Below are 20,389 nucleotides of genomic sequence, written 5' to 3'. Positions count from 1 at the left end.
CTCTCTCAAGCATTTACATGGAGCTTCAGCGATTATGATAATGAACAGTTTTATCATCGGCCTTACAATCAATAATGCGGCTTTTTAAGGTTTAATATTTCAATGGTATTGATCATCTTAACAACAGTGTTTGCGGTCGAATTGCCTTAACTGCAGCCTCAGTGAGAGGAGAGATGAAACAGTGAGGGTACGTATTGGGGGGGGATGTTTGAACATCAGGACGTTGAGGAGGAAGTGATTGAGGGAGGGGGGAATGGGAGTGGGCTTACTCAGTGGGCCAAACTCCTTATAGCAGATGAAATGTAATATTTCTTATATGTATAATAAATCAGTGGTGCCATGAGGGATTCAGAGGGAAGCATAGAGGATGGTGGTCTCGTTATTTAGATGTTGACAGAGCTCAATCTCTCTATCTGACCCAGTCAACCATCCTCTTTTGCACAAGACAGATAAACATATTTGTCTTCTAACCTTCCACACTCTCTTTTATGTTTTCTCGATCTGTCAGTCTCTCTTGTTTTATCTCAGTCCCTTACGAGAGAGAAGAGAGCCGCTTCCTTAAGCTATTAATAGAGGAGATTTGATAATTAATGAAAATGAAAGCCTTTGGGCCTGACTGCTTTTGACACACGCGCACACACACAAACACACTCACACTCACTGGTATTCCTTTTATTATGGGGACATTCCATAAAAGTATGAACCCGGGGAGCAGTTGGGGGTACCTCAGTCGTGGTATTGCCGGCCTGAGACTCAAACTAGGCCACAACTTCCCCACAAATATTAAGATGTTTTATACCTAAAAAAAAATCCCCACAAGGACAAAATTTACTGGTATTACTATAATTGTGGGAGACATTTGGAGACACACACACACACACACACACGTATACCTAGATATGTAAAAGGGGATTTAACCCTGGCTTCTGTGGCTTTCATAATACTCATCTCTTCCTAATCCTAGGGTTAAATGTTTATTAAATTACTATATAATAACCCTAACCAATTTCAAATTTAGCATGAAAAAGCATGTTATTTTGCTTTAATTTTATCCCTATATACAAGGATAATATATTTATTTGTAAATTTAACTGTAAAAATTGCTATACTTTGATGGCAAAATTAATTAATTAATATTTTTTTTTTTTTTCATTTTTAATTTTTACTTTTTTTTAAGCTAAATCTGAAAAACCTCAGACGTTTTAAATAAAGCAAATAAAGAATCTTAAAGCAAAGTAATGTTGTCGTTGTTTTTTTTATCATAAATGTGGAATTTAACACAAGGCTTAGTAAAAGATGAGTAATTAAAAAAAAAAAAAAAAAAAAAAAACACATAAGTCAAGGATACGTACCCATCTAGAGAGCTAAGGAAATTTCTGTTGTCTTGGATTTGATCAATTCTAACAATTTTTTTTTAAACCAAATTTGTTGTCAAAGCATAGTATCGTCACCCACTCACGTAACCTTTTATTAGGAATGCAGTCTGATATTGTTATGATTTGTGTGTTTTTGTTGTCACACCATCTCTTGCTCTACCTTTGAACATGCAAGTTTCAAGTCATAATGCTTTTTGGTATTTTTTTCAAGAACTCATCTGTTGGGTTTGGAGTGAAGACATCCTAAACACGCCTTCAGTATGCATGTGGAGAAAACATCCTGTGATTAATTGTTTGTTCGAATTGATCTAGTTCACACATGCAAAGTGTACAGGCAGGCACATGAAAACACAACATTCTTCAGAAGAGGTAAACAAGCAAATGCACCCTCTGTCTTTCTGAGAAGTAAGTAGGCTCTTTCCACTCCTCCCTCCTGTGTTGTGGAGCATGCTGTGCGCACTCAATGTGCCTGGGGGTGAATGGAGGGCTTTGTGCAGCACGAACATGATCACTCATCTCTGATTATACATCAATACCTTTATCCCTGAGATAATTTATGCACTTACAAAACACAAAGCTTTATCTGAACCAACCACTGGGGAAGGTGGAGGCAAATAATGTGTTATTACTTTACTGTAAGATTTGTTAAGAAAAAGAGGGGGAAAGGCAGCATGCAGGGGCCAAAACAAGAATTATTTTACTGTTCTCGAAACGACATCTCATATTACTATTATTATTATTATTATTTTTTAATAACAATAATATATTTTTAAATTTTATTTTCATATAGTTTATATTATGTAGGCATATTTTAACTTGATAAATATTCCTACACTATAATATGCCTGTAATATAATAAGACCATACTGGATTTTGTAGTGAAAAAAATCTTTTTTCTTTTTTTTTTTCTTTGCATACGATGTCGGGAAGAAACGTGTGGCTGTTGGGCAAATGGAAGCGCTTACCAAAAACAACAGTGAGTGGAGAATCTCCAACAGTATGCATTTTTAATAGGGAAATGTGGATATGTTGAGTGTGATATTAGCTCTGTGGCTGCAAGTGGGCTGGTGTGAAGCTCATTTGTACTCGCGCCCCCATTCCTTTGCCAGCCCCCCATGCTGACTGCTAATTGGCAGGAGACTGGGAGCTTCCTACTGCGTGTTCGCCACTTTCCCCTCGCTCTACCACCCCACCAGCTCTTTTTTGCCAGCTTTCCCCTCCGAACTGAGTAATTAACCCACAGCTAATTAACCACTTCTAATTACACAGAGGAGCCTGTTTCTTTTGCACTCACCAAAAGTGATGAGACACTTTGCCAGCGCGTGGATTCCCCTTCAGCTGCCTTTAAACCCGCTCCAGATTTCATTGGTTGAATAAATGGCGCTAAAAGCAGCCTGACGTTGCATCACGCACTTTGTCAGGAAAACATTTTTATGCTCCCTTTGTTTTGCTACATTGATTGCGTTTACAGATCTTATGCTGTTACCCGAGAGCGAAAATTATCACCAAGATTCAGTTTCAGACCCCAGAACAGAGAACGCTATTGATACCTCAGAATCAATTCGTTTGTGTTCAGGCCAGAGACCAATTAGTAACAGATGAGTTTGCAGATGTTTACTGTTACATAAAGTCACAGAGGAGTACCTCCCATTTCCACAACAAACATAATCTATTAACTAGTGCCAGCGTGCAGGTAGAGTGCTTGGGCCTCACTCACTAATGGCTGTGGCTCTGGGAGAGATGCATGCTGGGAACTGTGTTAAGTCCCGTGTTCAGTGCTGTGTTTGGCAGTAGAGCTGTGCACAGTAGCAGCAGATAGCTGTGCTCTCTCATCCCTTGCCCACATCCACACTGCACTGATCTCTCTTTCTCTCTCTATCACTTTTCCTCCCTCTCTCCACAGCCTCAGTCATCACAGCCGCTGCTATTTCTGTTGCACAGACTGATAGCTTGAACTAAAGATCATTGATTTTACGGGAAGCAGTGTTTACAGCCAGAGTGCCATCGACCTGAGGTGACTTTTTGCCTTCTGACACAGCAACTCCTCTGAAGTGTCGCTGTGTCTACATTAAACGTTCAGGACGAGGAAAGGGAGGTGGAGGAATTTTTCAGTTTACCTTTGCTCACTAATAAAGCTGAAATTATATAAATGGTGCTGACTCAAAATACCCAGTGTGGAACTACTGCAGAAGTGCTTTTGAATTATAGAAGACTCATGACATTCTGTCACTGATGTCATTAATCATTTAGGAAATTAGACATTTTTATATAATAATAATAATAATAATAATAATAATAATAATAATACTTATTATTTTTATTTATTTTATAATTGTCTTTAGAAGTTATTCTTTCTATATATTATATTATATTATATTATATTATATTATATTATATTATATTATATTATATTATATTATATTATATTATATTAACAACAAACAACATGCTGTCAAAAAAACATTTATTTAATTATATTTATAATTATTTAGAGTATTTTGAGATATACTTATTTGTATTATGTTTATTTATGCTCATGTATTCAGCTATGTCATGTGCAGATTGACACAGATATTCTGGCAGCTCACGTATGTTTTAGTTGTAGTTTCTGTTTTATTTTTAACTAGGCAAAACTCAGGCATTTTAGCATTAAGATTGATAATGCAGCAGTGGGGTGAACAGTTTCTCCACACATATATGCGATTCAGTTGGCTTATACTTCAAAGATAAAGCCTTCTCACCCAGCTTCAGTGAATACATCCTTTGTGCAATATCAGGAGGCCCTCCCTGCTTTATCAATAGGAACCTTCCGTTCCCACATCTTCCTGTAACTTGCCTAGCATTTATGCCATTGATTTTTCAATAAGCGCCCTAACCCTGTAGTGGCCAGCCTGTGTGATGGCTAGATCTGGTGGGAGATGGGAAAAGAAAAGCGGTGCTTGCTGCAGACCACAGGGAGGTGATGATGAAGCTTTTTTGTTCCTCTGATAGTCTCTGGAAGGATACGTTCTTTACATATTGAGAGGTGCTGGGGGTGGGCTGTGGGGGTCAGGCCGCACCCCACGGCGGTTCTCAGCTGGGGCAGAGCAGGAGTTAATTCCCCAGGAGAGGGTAGGGAGCACTGGGCCTCTGGAGGCATGGCCCCTGGGCATGTGATTGTGCGTGCTTATAATCAGATGGGTCCTTAGCCTTTAATTCCATCCTTGCTCAGCCAGTAAATCCCACCAAATGAAAAGGCCCATAAATAAAAACTTATCTCATTTTCTATCCCCTCTAAATGACATCCAGACCCAGCTTCTGACAGTGTTCGTTATGTACTGTGCTTCTTCTTTTTTTTTTTTTTTTTTTTTTTTTTTAATCGTTAAAAAACATATGTACTTTGTTTGGCAGGTTAAGAGGGAATGTTTTCTATTCTGCTTAATTTGAGTTGAGAAGAGTTTCTGTTCCTCTAAGAAACCCTGGAATTACTGCCTCACAACTTCATGATTGTGCATGAAGTGCAGATTGTTTAATGAAGATGAGCCCTTGATGACAGAATGTGTAGGATATAAAGGAAACTGATGTTTTATACTTGTTTTTACGAGTGTTTGACTGGCAGAAGGTGCTTTTATATACGATGAGAGAAAGGCCTAATATGCATTTCCTGTATGCTTCTGCTTCTCTGTCTGAGCTTTCGTTAGGTTAGGGGAGAGATTTAAAGATTCTTTAAACAGGTGTTGCTTCGGAAGCAGATCTTGAGCGGACAAACTACATTATATCTGCCTGCCCATCTGCGACTGGCAGACTCCAGACAATCCTATTGCACATCAGTAACCACTGCAGGTTATTGAATTAGACCATCTCCATTTTAAAGGGCAATCCTGTTTTCTGTAAGCAGACACGCCCAGACGGCATGGGCCGCCACTCTCTAGCACTGTTTAATTCTTTAAAGGAAACCATCTCATTTGCTTTAAATGAAAAGCATATCATGGCAGATTTTCAGGAATGACCATTTGTGATTGCCTGAATCATAATCTTTTAGCTGTTTGTGTTTAACAATTTAAGTAGTTCTTTACTCTATCGATTACACACAATTCCATAATGCTGCAGCAGCGTTGAGGGGGGCATAATAGGAACAGGTTACTGGAATGTTATTTTTGGACTTCTGTCAGTTGTTGAATTTAAACGTATTGATGCTGATTGACTTCATAATAGTGTAACACTTAATTATTTTGCATTGGGATGATAGAGAAGCACTTTAACCATTTACAACTCTGTGTACTTAATCTTCATGTTTTAATAGTGAATAATAACCTCATTATTTATTGGGTGTTTTTTTAATTAGACAAAGTACACATTGTTAGTACTGTAATTCTGTGATTTTGAGTTAATTTTGTAGACATGTACGTAGAATAATCCTGAATTAAACCAACATAATTAACAAATTAGCAAAACACACACATGCACACACAAAAAATGGTCATTGTTTGACACGGGTGGGGGAGGGAGTGGGCGGCTTTGTAGGCATGACTTGAGGGGTCTCAAATTTTCATCAAATTCATGAAGAGGGAGTCAAACATTATCAATCTCCCCAGCCAAACACACTCATGTTAATACATTTGGTTGTTGTGGGGCTGCAGACACAGTGTCTGATCACTGCTGAAATTTGCATCCCTAAGTAAGCAAGTAAATAAATCAAGTAGAGGGAGTGAATGTGCTAATCAGGCAGGACGCGGTGGTTAGCGTGCTGCCGGGAAACTTTGCTCATGTAATATTCAGCAATGGAGGGTGAAAGGGCAGGCCAGAGTTATTGGTTTCAGTCCGGTTGCCCCCTTTAATCAATGCTGCCTGCATCCCTTTATTAAAATTATTAGCTCAGCAGTATCTCTTGCTATCATTTTATCTCCTTTATCACCTGCTTGAAATTGTGGCCTGCTCATGGTTCTTTCGTTGCTCGGGGCAGCACTCCCCTTTGGAAAGTTCGCTGTCATTTATTATTTCAGAGGCAGAGGAGTGTTTAAAACCAGGCTAAGCATGCGGGTTATTGGATGCTAGATCTATACGTACATCATTTGAAGTACCAACATTGCTGTTGTATTTTAAGCTTAAAAAATAAATCTTCTAAATGCATCATATTGGCATGATCTATCCATGCAGTGTGTTCTGTGTGTGGGATCTCTCTATAATGGAGGTCTTAAAAAAGCATGGCTAATATATTTTTGTAACCTTCAGTTATTTCTTCGGGTGTGAGATGGATCATGTGCTGATGGTGGGTTTCACTGTGTCTAATTAGCAGCACAATGGAGCTTTTTTATCCATCCAAGTTATTCTGTTACTGTGTTTCTCATACTCAACGTTAATTAAAAAAAAAAAATGTATGCAGGACTTGGAACATAGAAGACACCGGGTGTTGTGTGGAAGGTCTAGATAAAAGATGGTAACTGGCTGATATGACAGGATGAGGCATCTGAGCTGCCTTATTAGTGCTTGTCTGAGGTATTGTGTTTAAGTACCTAATCTAACCTAATGAGCACTCTGTCATTTTCCACCATTATATCTCAGACTTTTGTTTCTCATCTAATCTACTATACATTAAGCTGCTCCGCAGTCACTGTACGTGTACATAGCTTCACCATTTATCAAGATGCTTTGTATGTCTGGTTGAATGTTCAGTTTCACTAAAAAAAAAAAATCAACTTCACAAGACTTCACAAGACATTGTACATTTCAAACAGTAGTTTAAACCTGTCTCTCTCTCTTTTTTCTCATCAGGCCTGGATGCGATGAACGCCTCATGTAGGCATCAGCATGGAAAGCTGTGAGTCTCCCGTGGTTTCTGGGACAGACGATGGGCTTGGCTCCTCCGCCACATCCCAGCAGCAGCACCATCCACAACCCTGGAACGATCACCCTAACACACAGGTCCCACCTTGTAACCAGCCCCCTTCCTTGGAGCCTCTGTCTCTCTCTGCATCCCACTCAGCCCAGCTCCAGAATCCTAGCACACCCTGTGAGGCTGTAAGAGAACAGCAGCAGCAAACACTGTCACAGGCTCCCAGCGATAATTCCACTACCAGACGGCTACACCCCAAAAGAGAGGGATTAGAGGAGGAGGAGGAGGAGGGAGTGAGCTGTGGAGAAGAGGACGAAGACTTGGAAGAATTGGATGAAATGGAGATTGACAGCTGTTTTCCTAGTCTGCAGCCCTTCCCTGGTGTACCTATGGTGCCAAGTGGAGGGGGCATGCCCATGCTCATGCGGCAACAGCCCTCCCATCGGAGGGGAGCCACAGAGAGTGGGAGCGAAGAAGGAGAGGAAGAGGAGGAAGAGGAGAGTAGTGATGTGGAAAACCTGGCTGGAGAGATAGTCTACCAGCCTGATGGCTCTGCCTACATTGTTGAGAGTCTCAGCCAGCTGATCCAAAGCGATGGGAGCATGGAACCAGGCCTGCTCCCTTCAAACTCTCTCCCCAGTGGGGGAAAACCAGAGGAACCTGCGGGGACCTCTTCTTCGGTGTACCCTCAGATCATCAACACGTTTCATATAGCCTCGTCTTTTGGAAAATGGTTCGGCTCCTCAGACCAAGGTTTCCCCAATACCTCAACCCTGGCAGGCCTCAGTCCTGTCCTGCACAGTTTCCGCGTCTTTGATGTGCGGCACAAAAGCAACAAGGATTACCTGAACAGTGACGGGTCTGCCAAGAAGTCCTGCGTATCCAAAGATGTTCCCAACAACGTGGATTTCTCCAAATTTGACGGCCTGGCCCTTTATGGCAAAGGCAAACCCATCCTCATGTGTTTCCTCTGCAAGTTGTCTTTCGGCTACGCACGCTCCTTTGTCACTCATGCAGTCCATGACCATCGCATGACCCTGTGTGAGGACGAGCGCAGGCTCTTAGGCCACCAGCATGCATCTGCGATTATACAGGGCATTGGGAAAGACAAAGAACCACTCATTAGCTTCCTAGAACCAAAAAATAAAAACTCTCCTCCACCGCCAACCCTGATACCCATGAACTCAGGCCAGAGCTTCTACGGCACGTTCAGTGGGATTCATTTAGAAGGGGGCAGCAGTAGTGTGGGAGGTGATAACCTCAACAAAGACTCTGACACGTGTCTCCAGCAACAAGCCCTCCTCACGCTGGGGGGTCTTGGCAGCCCCAAAACCTCCCATACCTCTACCCCAGGCCCAGCCAAAGACTCCAACACTCTGTCCAAGCAGGGTAGGAGAACAGAGGGGTCTGTGGGGAAAGAGGGGACTCATAGAGGGGAGGATGGGGATTCAGAAACCTGTGAAAGAAAGGTTCTCTTTCACAGTGAGGAGATGGTCTCAGAGGAAGAGGATGAGCTTCTTTTAGAAGAAGAGGATGAAGAGGTAGAGGACGAAGGCACTGCAGTGGCCTGTAGTGGAAGTAGCAGCAGCGGTGGCGGATTTGTGGGGGAACTGGCTGTCTCAAACCAAAGCATCTCCAAATCTCCTTTATTAATGCCTAGTAGCGCTCTCCAGCCTTCTGCTTGTCTCTCTGCAGCCAGTCCTGCACTCAGCAGCAAAGCCTCAGCTTCCATGTCCTCCTCGTCTGTCAGAGGGTCAGAGGACGGGATGGCTGCAGACAGTGGAAGGACAACTTCAGATCTCTCTCTGAGCTTTAACTGCCAGGGGTCTACAGTCCCCGCGGCAATGGCGGCAGTCGCCGACAGAGGGGGTGAAGAGTATGGGGCTGCATGTTCCTCTGAGAGCACATCCTCCCCTCTTGCATCCAATGCTGCTGCTGAGGAAAGTGCCAATCGAGATAGTGCCACAGCTCCTGAACCAAATGAATGCCCAGCAGAGGGAGATGAGGACAACAGTGCCCTCCTCCACCACCACCACCTTCACCACCATCACCACCACACACACCCTTCACCCAATGCTCACATGCACCTTCATCACACAGTTGCTTGTGACATGTCAGGTATGAGTGAATGCACCCAGAACCATGGGGCTGGGGGCAGTGGAGGGAGTGGGGTGGAGTGCCCGAAGTGTGATACTGTCCTAGGCTCCTCTCGTTCACTGGGTGGCCATATGACCATGATGCACTCACGGAATTCGTGCAAGACACTGAAGTGTCCCAAGTGCAACTGGCACTACAAATACCAGCAGACCCTGGAGGCCCACATGAAGGAGAAGCACCCTGACTCTGGAAGCTCCTGTGTGTACTGCAGCAGTGGACAGAGTCACCCTCGCCTTGCCCGTGGGGAGAGCTACACTTGTGGCTACAAGCCCTTTCGCTGTGAGGTCTGCAACTATTCCACTACCACCAAAGGCAACCTAAGCATTCATATGCAGTCTGACAAGCATCTTAACAACATGCAGACATTACAAAATGGAGGAACTATTCCAACCGCTGGTGAACAGGTGTTTGGGCATGCACCTGGAGGGGTGGTACCTGTTTCTTCTGCTACCCAGGCCAGCAGCCATCATCCTAGTCACCACCATCATCCAGTGCAGTCCTCCACCCACATGGCAGGGCCCTGTGGTGCCCCTTCACCTACCAAGCCAAAAAGCAAGCCCACCTGGCGGTGTGAGGTGTGCGACTATGAGACCAATGTAGCACGTAACCTGCGCATCCACATGACAAGCGAGAAACACATGCACAACATGATGCTGCTTCAGCAGAACATGACCCAAATGCAGCATGGCCGGCTTGGTCTAAGTGCCATGCCTTCACCCTCAGAGGCTGAGCTGTACCAATACTACTTGACCCAAAACATGAGCCTGCCACCGGGCCTTAAGATGGACCCATCTGGAGCTGATGCCCAGTTCTTGCTTGGAGGTTTTCATCTGGACCCCAACATGGCGGCTATGGCCCCAGCACTAGGTGAGTTTAATGAGTTACAGACGCATATGACAGTTCATGTGGGTTTTGTGTACTGTCTCTGTGTTTAACTTTTCATCTGCAATTTCTTAAAGACATATAAGAGCCCTTGATGTTTGTTTAAACAATGCCTTTCCTGTTAAACTATTTGACTTTTTTTTTTTATCTTGTAAGGGTGATAGATTTTTTTTCTTTTTAATTCTATGTAATATTTTAGTCCCCCCCCCCCACTAACATTATTATCTCCACCCATACTAACACATGCTACAAACACTGTATTTCCCCACGCTGACAGCTCTATGCCTGTAGCCTTCAGGCACACCTTCCTTGTTTAACATTCACTCACTCTCTTAAACAGCTTTGAAGAAGGTGTGTGAGGGAGAGCGAAATAGGCACATGCAAGGCTGAAATGTATTTGAAGGGAAGCGAGTGTCAGTATGCAGAGAGATAAAGGCCACTTATCTAAGTGTACAGAAAGCAAAATGTGTGGAGTGGGGGGGGGAGTCATCATGCTTTATAAAACAGGTGAACTCTTCAGTCTTGAATTGACTTGAGTGACATGTATTTAACTTGATTTACAGCATTAGAGAAAAAAATAATAATTCTGTGGCAACATGTTCAGTATCTAATTTTCTTGAAATAAAGACATGATTCTTTAATGTAGACATGCTTGGTTTAATGCCTGAAACAAGAAGAATAGTTTGACTATATGTGTTTGTATAAAGGCTGACACATAAAAAAGCATAGCTGGTACAATAGGTTTATGAGAATATGGTTTAAGCATATTCATGTAGTGCTTACTTGTCTTGCAGATTTCAGCTTCCGCAACTCAGACACTGGCGTACAGAGAAAAAGAGGGAGTGAGCGAGTAGGAAAGACAGGCACACACATCTTCTTAACACCCAAGCTTCGGTTTATTTTTCGCATCCTCTAGGGGTCATTCTATCTGGGTCAGTTTGGCTGGGAAATTCCCCCTTTTGCTGCCCCCGTGTTTCTCGTGAAAGATAGTGTGACGGAGTAGACTGGGGCCAGGGGAGTGTTCCACATGGCCCTGTACTCTAGGCTCATACCAAAAATCACTGTTTTCATGTCAATACTATGCAACTACCACTGCATACCGGCTTGTCCTTTTTTCCTGCTTTTGTAATTGCAGCTATATAATTTACCATAGTCAAAAAAGGAAGGAAAAGGGGCGTAGTGAGGGTAATTCAGCAGAATAGTAGAGAATTTGGCATGCCAGCTATAAGCCCACAATTTGCACAGACTTGTTTCAAACTGTTGCCAGTTCTAAGACACAAACAGGAATTGATTGCTGTGACTAATACTTATTTTATTGGTAGTATTTATTTATTTTTTAATCCTCCCTCTTCTAGCCATTTGGTTGGTTTTCCGGTGAGGGAATGTTCAATAATCATATTACAGGGAAGAAATGACAGGCATAAGACTTATAAAGAACAGTGGAGTCATTGCACAAACAATCTGGCATGTTCAGTGCACTTTCTTATGTTTAAAGTCTCACACAACTAAATATCAGATTTAGGCATTTGCTTGTAAGTGACAAATTAGACCTCTGGACTCTGGTCATCATAATATAAATTTATTTTGGTTTTGGTTTTTATAAAGTACAACTTCTAAAACCTTTCAGATTAATGCCTCCAGTGTTTTTCATAATGCTTCCATTGTAAAAAAAAAAAAAAAACAAACCAAAAAATCCCTGCTATACTTAAACATTGATATCGTCTAACAAAAGCAAAATATTCAAATTATGTTCTTACGAGACATGCTTAAGAGATCATGAATACTGAACTTAACCTACAGATTTAAAGGTATTTGCATGAGAGGTTTATGGAAAGAAAAGAAAATGACTTTGTTAATCGATGCACATTGTAAGAGTACTAAAGAGTAGTAGTTTAACAAATCTGAAAAGACAAGGTCAACAAGAGGCATAAAAAACCTAAAAACTGCTGAAAAAGATGGAATTTTTAAAATTAAGAGAAAGCATTATAAATAGAAACAGTGTTCCTCAGAGTGGTGGATCTTAAAATGATTTGTAGGAGATTGTCAGAGGTCTTTCTAACCCTGCACTAAAAGCTGAAGGTAATGGTGAAATGAGCAGGCTGCATGCTGCCCCAATAAATAAAAGGAGCTGTTGGAATTAATTTAGTGTAAAGCCATACTGGTTCAGCGGGTGCTCTCAATCTGGGCAGTGACAGATTGAAGATCAGCGAACTGAGGCAACAGCTTCTATGCATCCCTCTTCTCCAAATCTCAGCCTCTAGCGTCTTCCTCAAGCTGTTCTTTGATGCCTTGTTCTTCTGTTGTTGAATATATAGTTTATTTGGCTCCCACACCTTCTTTTCATTCCTTAAAAATACATTAATTAAAACAAAAATTAAATAAAAAATACAAACACTTTGAGCAGGAGGATCGATTTGTTCCCTATCAGAGGTGAAAGAACAAGAACACTTCAAGAAGGAAGATTTAATTTTTTATATTACTATTTCGTGAAAAGATGCTTGTAGTTGATTTACAGTAATGTAGCTTGGGCACTGTTTAGATCTCCAGTAATGATTGAATAACTTTATTTTTGCGCCTCTGCTCACAGCCTCTGGAGTTGATTTAATGGCAGGGCTATGAAAGTGCACGACTGTGTAAATCCACACCTCTCTCTCTCTCTCTCTCTCTCTCTCTCTCTCTCTCTCTCTCTCCTTACTCTTTCTCAAAGGAAAGCTCAAAGGAAAGGATAATCTTGATTTAATAAAATTATGAAGATAAATACACACTTGCACATTATCCTGGAGAGCAAATCCACTTTGACTGCACAGACAAACATGACTCTTTGTTAAAAGGCTGAACTATCCACCTTTTCCCTGTTTCCCAGGACATTCTTGTAACTTGAGGAAGTTTAAATGAGGGAGGGAAAATCAGCACAGATGAAATGCCCAACCCTCACTGTTACATTTTATTGGACCCTGTGTCCATATGTCCCTTATTGCCTCAGATGAAAATTAATGGAAAATTAAAAGTAGTGCTAAATGCTGTATTTTAAAAGAGACAGTGTACTTGTGAAAGACCAATATTTTGTCTGACAGAACAGTGATCACTTTTGTGTCTTCTGCTCTCAGTTGGAGGGGACATTGCAATGGATTTACGCCTGGGTGGGGGACAGCTGGTCTCAGAGGAGCTGATGACCTTGGGTGAAAGCCTATCCCAGACCAGTGACCCCTCCCTCAAGCTCTTCCAGTGCGCTGTGTGCAACCGCTTCACTACCGACAACCTGGACATGCTTGGCCTGCACATGAGCGCCGAGCGCTCGCTCCCAGAGGAGGAGTGGAGAGCGGTGGTGGGCGACTCGCACCAGTGCAAGCTGTGCCACTACACCACACAGCTCAAGGCCAACTTTCAGCTGCATTGCAAGACTGACAAACATGTGCAGAAGTATCAGCTGGTGGCACACATCAAGGAGGGCGGCAAGGGCAATGAGTGGCGCCTCAAGTGTGTGGCCATTGGCAACCCTGTGCACCTCAAATGCAATGCCTGTGACTACTATACCAACAGCCTGGAAAAACTGAGGATGCACACGGTCAACTCCCGCCATGAGGCCAGTCTCAAGCTGTACAAGGTGAGTGACTCTGGTGGTCCTACACTAACCAATGCCATGTGACAAGTAATCCAGCCTCAATTAATTTTTCTGTCTACATTTAAAGCAAAAATTAATTTCAGCAATCTCAGAAAAAATGCTTAAATAATAAATAAATAAAGGAAAAGTGAAGTTTTGAACCAATAAGATTTCACTTTGGGCAGAGCTGCCCAGTACATTACTACAACAAAATGCTTTATAGCTTGTCAAGGGAGGTTAGACCGAAACTCTGATCAACTTGGAAGAGACAGGGTAGCATATTTCTAGTTAGCATATTCAGTGCTAGACTTTCTATGGGTTTTAAAGACACCTCCAGCATACTGTATGACTGAATCGACTAGCACTTTCCATCTCTATGGCCGACTATGAGCGATGGCCCGGTGCAGTATATTAAGGTCTAATGCGCATGCAATGGAGAGGGGAGAACAGGGGCACTTAGAGGGAGGGAGGAACATGGCAGGTCAGCAGGGTGGGGAGAAGGGCAGCTGATGAAATTGCTAGAAGAGAGGATGAAGAAGTGTGAAGAGACAGAGGTTTGGTGCTAATACCATTCGGAGTGGGAAGGGCAGAATCGCTCTCGACAGCCGTATTGATTTTCACCGGACTTGGAGCTTCACCTTCTACTCTAATCATTCCATAATAGCCAATGGATGAACACTCTCTGAACAAATGGCCATAAATCTAACAGGCCTGATTCCATTTAGGCACCTATCCTGTGTGTCTGCGAGCCTAGCTCGGGCTGTGTTTAACCTAGACTGGCACGACTGCACACAGGGACTTCTCTCCTTAATTCTCCCTTTCTTTCTCTCTATCTATCGCTTGTTCTCACATGCTCAATGTGTTACTGACTCTCATACCACCCATTTCAGCTGTACATCACTGCCCATGCTTACTTGACCTTATTTACTTTCTCAAGTGTTAAACCTTTGAGAGTGAACAAAAATATACTATACATTTTATTGCATTTTATTCAGTGAACATCTTTGAAGACAACATGAATTTGCAACCTACTCTAACATACTTCAGGGTGAAACAGAGTATTTAAAGAGAAAAAAACAGTAGGGTCAGACATCATTGGCTATTAACCTTACCAAACATAGCTTAAAACAATGGCTTAATAGCTATTTGGCTTTTGGTTAACATTACTTTCCCTGCCAGCACCACCTAAGTGAGGGCAGCTGAAAAAGAGGCAGAGCTATGTTGTTAAATCTTGATATAAAATTACCAAGACTTAAGTCCAGTTCACCACTGACTTCATTGCAGGTTTCCAGTATATAAACCCTCTACAACAGGGGTCGGCAACCTTTTCTGCATGACGTGCCATTTTTGATTTTTCTGGTTAACCACTGTGCCAACACCACCCACCCCCCTCTTTTTTAAAGGAACTCGCTTCCGTTTTTCCATATTCCACTATGTTCTTCCCTCAACTTAGACGAGTTGATACATACCTCTTTCGTCTCAATGCGTGCACTCAATCACTGTTGCATGCAGCGCCACTATGCTAGCTTTTAGCTTAGCACCATTCATTCCTTAGGATCCAAACAGGGATGAATTTAGAAGCTACCAAACACTTCCATGTTTTCCCTATTTCAAGACGGTTACATGAGTAGTTACATGAGTAAGTATAGGGACACAAAATAAACAGTGGCGATTTCCTAAGCAGATAAAAATGATGACTATAATGTATGGTGGAAGAGCACTTTGCAGCACTTTGACCTCGGCGTGCCAGCAATTATCCCTTTGTGTGCCACTGTTGGCACGTGTGCCATAGGTTGCCGACCCCTGCTTTACAATCAGAGATGTTCTAGCATTGTCAAGGTTTATCATTACCTGGGGTCTGGGCTGAGAGACTCTTGGTCAGCTGTTCCCCTGATGAACTAGTTTGTAATGGTGATTAGGGGAAGCCCATAAACCAGCTTCCACTACATATGGTGATAAAAGCAGACAAGCCTGAGCCGAAATTGTCTGCCATACTCAAGCTGGGGCATGGAATGAGCATATTTACAAATACCACAATGATTCAAATATGTAACACCAGACGCTTAACATGCATGGTTGACCCGTGGAGGAATTGCTGTAGTCATGGGCCTCATGTAGCTCCAGGCAGGATTCGATACCCAATAAAAACAAGAAATTTTAGCATCAATGGCAAGAAATAGCATAAAATATCTTATCTAGCCACCAACTGCAATATATTTTGCCTTATGGATCAGTTTTTTGTTTTTTTTTTCTGGGAAATTCCAGGATCCACCTCATACTTACATTAAAGATGTCTACTGTTAGCACCAACATGTTTTAGAAGCACTATAATATTCCTTCCACTGCCGACGTTACCTGTAAAGAAAGAGAGCTTGCAGAAAAGAGACAGAGAAGAGTGCCTGACTGCGAATGTTCAGAACTCTGTGGCAGATTAGAAATGTTCGACACATCCAAGCATGATAATTTGTAAGCTTTAAGCTGCTTAAAATGGTTCCTCAGCCCTAAAAGCCGCACAGATCGGAACAGAGGAAGAGAGAAGAGAGTTGATTGACAACAGCATCAGCCTTGTAAGCAAGCAGCTTCCATCAGTGGCGACAGGCCTACCCGCAAAACTAAGACATCCACAGTTTGAGTTATAGCTGTATTTCATGACATACAAATGTGATTAGAGGACGATAAGCACATGCTGCTGCTGAGGTCTTGCTGTAGTACGGGTTTCTAACCCCACAATGACACAGGCTTCACTTTGCAGTGAATTTATAGCCCTGCCAGACATACTGACTGGCTGACACCAACAATATGATTTGCTAGCTCAGCTAAGCTGACTGTACATGTGGTAAAACAGGAAAGGAAAATGAAAAACACACTATTTATCCCCTCCAAATGAAATCTGATACAAAATGCTAAATTTTTCGACCTCCTGCTGGGAGAAAATAAATCATCAAGTCAGCATAAACAAGCTCTAAGATGTGGTAGATCCTTGGGACACTTTGCCCAAATCAAACTGGTTTGCATTAAACAGGCCCTTTGTGTGCACAGCTCCGTAAATTGGAGCCTGTAATTACTGGAATTAAAAAGGAAGGTTTAAACTGAAGGCTAAGCTGGATGGGATAATTTGAGAGTCTGTGGTATGTGGCACATATTAGGGCTTTCTAAAAATACACTTTCCCCCACCACCCCACGGATTGGAATGTTCCGAAAGCCTTTGGAGAGCTTTGAGAGAATTGTCCTGTCCGCATAGACCACTGCACAGCAGGAGTGATGCTTCCCAACTTTGGTATCTAGGGTACAGGACTGAGTTCCTCTCTGGTTTCAGATACACCCATCAGTTAGGCTTGCACTCATCTCAGATGAACTTTTACCTTCCACTGCTCCCTCCAAGTTCCCGCTCGCTGGCTGCTTTGTAGTGGCAAGAATGATGTCATGATGGTCACACATAAGCACTTGCAGATGGGCCATACAACAATACCCAGGTCATGACAAAGCTTAGGCTTCTCAAGTTCTGAATTGTTGGTGGAACCTTCAATTTTCAGAGTCAGAGAAAGTTGTCATATAGTATGTATATGAAAGTGCACAAGAAATCGAGAACAACCCTAATTGCTTTAGTTTTTCATGATCTATGCACATTATTCCAATTTAAGACTTTCCTTTTTGGCTAACATTACCAGACCCTTTTATTTTGCAACCCCACTCCCCCAACCACCTGTCATAAAGAGAATTTTTACAATCCTGTCCTGCCCTACATTTTCTGCTAATTATACTACCATAATATGAGTTGCAAATGCCATTTCATGATTTTAAGTATCCATATACTGCATGATTACTCCTCATTCCACTTTCTCTTGCACCACTTTTATATACACAAGTATACACCACCACTCTGTAGGGGACACATTCACTTGATATTTGAGTTCTTGTTCATGCTGAGTAAGCATGTCTCAGGTGCTGGGCTTGGTTCTCTGCTCCAGACAGGATGGAGAGAGGCAGGTCTTCCAGGCAGGCCTTTCAAGCTAAGAGGAGGAGCTTCGGGCTGGCTACCATCCCTGTCTCAGGGGCTGGTACAATCTGGGGTAATTGAGATTGATTGGATGTTATTTTTCCTCTTGCAAATGTAGTCCATTAGCTTGGCACATGCATAATCAGTTTAGAGCACAGTTAACTGAATGTAATCATGTTCTTCGGTGTCTGCTCGCACAAAATCCACTCCAGATGCCGCTTGGCCGTGGAAAGAGAGGAAGAAAGTGCCGTCACTATCACATCGGGAATCTTTACCCAAGAAAGGCCTCATAACATTCACCCCTGCACCACCAGCACCAGTGTGCTGGTCTCGCTCCATTAAACACACAAACTATACAAACTGTGTGCTGCACACATTTACACGCTCCCCGTACATGTACAAATACACACACACACACACACACACACACATGCTCACACATTCTGTCATCTGTTCACTGCTGCCCAAAACTTCTGCAAACAGAACCCCATAGCATATGTTGATGTGTCTCAGCTATGCTAACAGCACTTTGACTGCACTCCAAGTGCGGCACAGGATCCAGCACAAAGCGTCTGGTTTTTGGACTCTCTCTACTTATTTTTCCCTCCAGTGCAATCCAACCAGATCAGCTGGGGCGTGAGGAAGGAAAATGTCTACACTCTGGAGAAAACAAAGAAAAAACACAGTAAAACAAAACAGACAGTAATGCGTAGAAGGGAATTAGCTGTAGCAGCTATACTGAAAGGTATGTGCCTCTCAGATACCATTCTACCTTTTACATCAGAATCCTAATCGATGCAGACACCCTCCATTAATAATTATGATTTTTATCATGACTTGTCCTCATCAGGGTAACAGACTCCAATCATCAAAAACAAATAGACTGAGAATGCCCTGGGTTCAGCAAGATTGTGTTTGTATTTTATTATCAAATAAAAGTGCAGAGTAATTTCGAGTTAAAGTCGCAAGGGAGTATTTTACCACTATTGGTACGGCTCGTGGTTATATCTTTCATCTGTGGACAGTGAATCTCAACCTCTATGCCAGAGAGAGCACCACACCCAAACTCCATAAGTCCCTCCAGACATCAGTTAGAGAAGAGACAGAGAGAAATATGATGGGAGGGAGGGGGAAATGCAGGTCTGAGAGCGATAGAGAGAGAGGCGCTCGTTTAGATGGAGATACTCTGCTAATTATCATGGCTGGCCTGTGATTGTTCAGTAATAGTGCTCAGTGGGGAAAAAAGGTTTGCTGCTGTTCCAGGAAGGGCTGAGCTTTGATTTACCGGTAGTACCACGCTAATAAAGCACCCATTCCATATCCACAGAGCTGCTACTGAGACATCCTGCCTCCCTCCAGTCAAAGATACAGTCCATATAACGTATATGAGCCCAGGTTTATAATTATAAGACTATTTTGGATTTGTATACATCATATTTATATGTTTATATCATAAGATCTCAATGATGTAGATCCATGTCAGCACCTGGTTGCCTCACAGAAGCCAAACAGAGGCTCTGCTCCCTTTAAGACAAGGGGCGGAGGGCTTCTCCCCAGAAGAGGAGCTGAGTTTTGCTGAGAGAGCTGTCTGTTAGCATGGGAGGGGCGTTGTGCAGCATGACATTGGTTTGTAGAGTAGTGGGCGGGCTTAAAGCTGTGTCTGGAAGTCTGCAGGAATTTCACAACTCCTTCAGCCCCCACCTCAGTAAGGCCAGGCGCTGACCCATCGCACAGCTGCAGCTGATGATTACGCATACATATGCCCCTCTTAGTGTGTGCGCACGTACAATGGAGGGACCAGCAGCCAACCAGATACACATGGTAGGCCATGCAGTTTTCAAATGTTGTCCTATATTACAAAAATTGGGAGAGAGGCACAGGGATATGGAAATGGACTGCAAGAGAGCGTATCTCTTTGTGCAGAGGCTGAGAAACAGATATTATTATGTTGTAATTGCTGTTTGTTTTGATTTCTCCCCCCTCTCTTTCTTTTTGGGCAGCCAGACAAGAGCAACTAAGCAATGCTCCTGCCACTGCTGAAGGAAGCTGTTGATCCTATTATCTGCTGCCTGATCAGCACAAACAGGGGATTGGAGACTGATGAGGGACTGGGGTGTACACAGGGATCAGAGAGTATGTTACACCACTGTAGGAAGGCACAAGAGTGTGGTAGTTAGTAATGAATGTGTAGACATAGGCAGAAATATAAACAAACCCTAAGTATTAGAAACTTTGGAGGGTAAAGTTGCTCCAGCAACATTTCAGCTACGGACATAACTGGTACCACAAATTGTGTGGCGTGTTAAGTAGAGGTATTCAATTACTTTTCTAGGTTATCAGACTTAAAGTTTTTACTTGGTAGATTATTTTATATATATATATATATATATATATATATATATATATATATATATATATATATATATATATATATATATATATATATATATATATATATATAAACACACTTAAGTCATATCTAAGGGACCAGAATAGATCAACAGATTCAGGAGTGGAATTTGGAAAAATTAATAAACAAAGCAAATACCCATCATGCACAAAAC

General features: G+C 42.4%; 1 protein-coding gene across 7 annotated transcripts in view; it reads left to right on the top strand.

The window, feature by feature from the left end:
• LOC109093359 (zinc finger homeobox protein 3-like) overlaps positions 1 to 20,389 on the top strand; it is a 251,763-nt gene that overhangs the window by 154,740 nt on the left and 76,634 nt on the right. For all 7 annotated transcript variants that reach the window (XM_042761108.1, XM_042761109.1, XM_042761113.1 and 4 more), the window contains 2 exons: positions 7,128 to 10,212; positions 13,335 to 13,831. In XM_042761108.1, the coding sequence (XP_042617042.1) occupies positions 7,164 to 10,212; positions 13,335 to 13,831 (3,546 nt within the window). In that variant the 5' untranslated portion in view covers positions 7,128 to 7,163. The remainder of the gene's footprint in view (positions 1 to 7,127; positions 10,213 to 13,334; positions 13,832 to 20,389) is intronic.

Source organism: Cyprinus carpio, chromosome A7, assembly GCF_018340385.1.
Source record: "Cyprinus carpio isolate SPL01 chromosome A7, ASM1834038v1, whole genome shotgun sequence".
NCBI lineage: Eukaryota > Metazoa > Chordata > Actinopteri > Cypriniformes > Cyprinidae > Cyprinus > Cyprinus carpio.
Note: the sequence above shows the minus strand (reverse complement) of the source record. Positions and strands in the feature narration are given on the sequence as shown.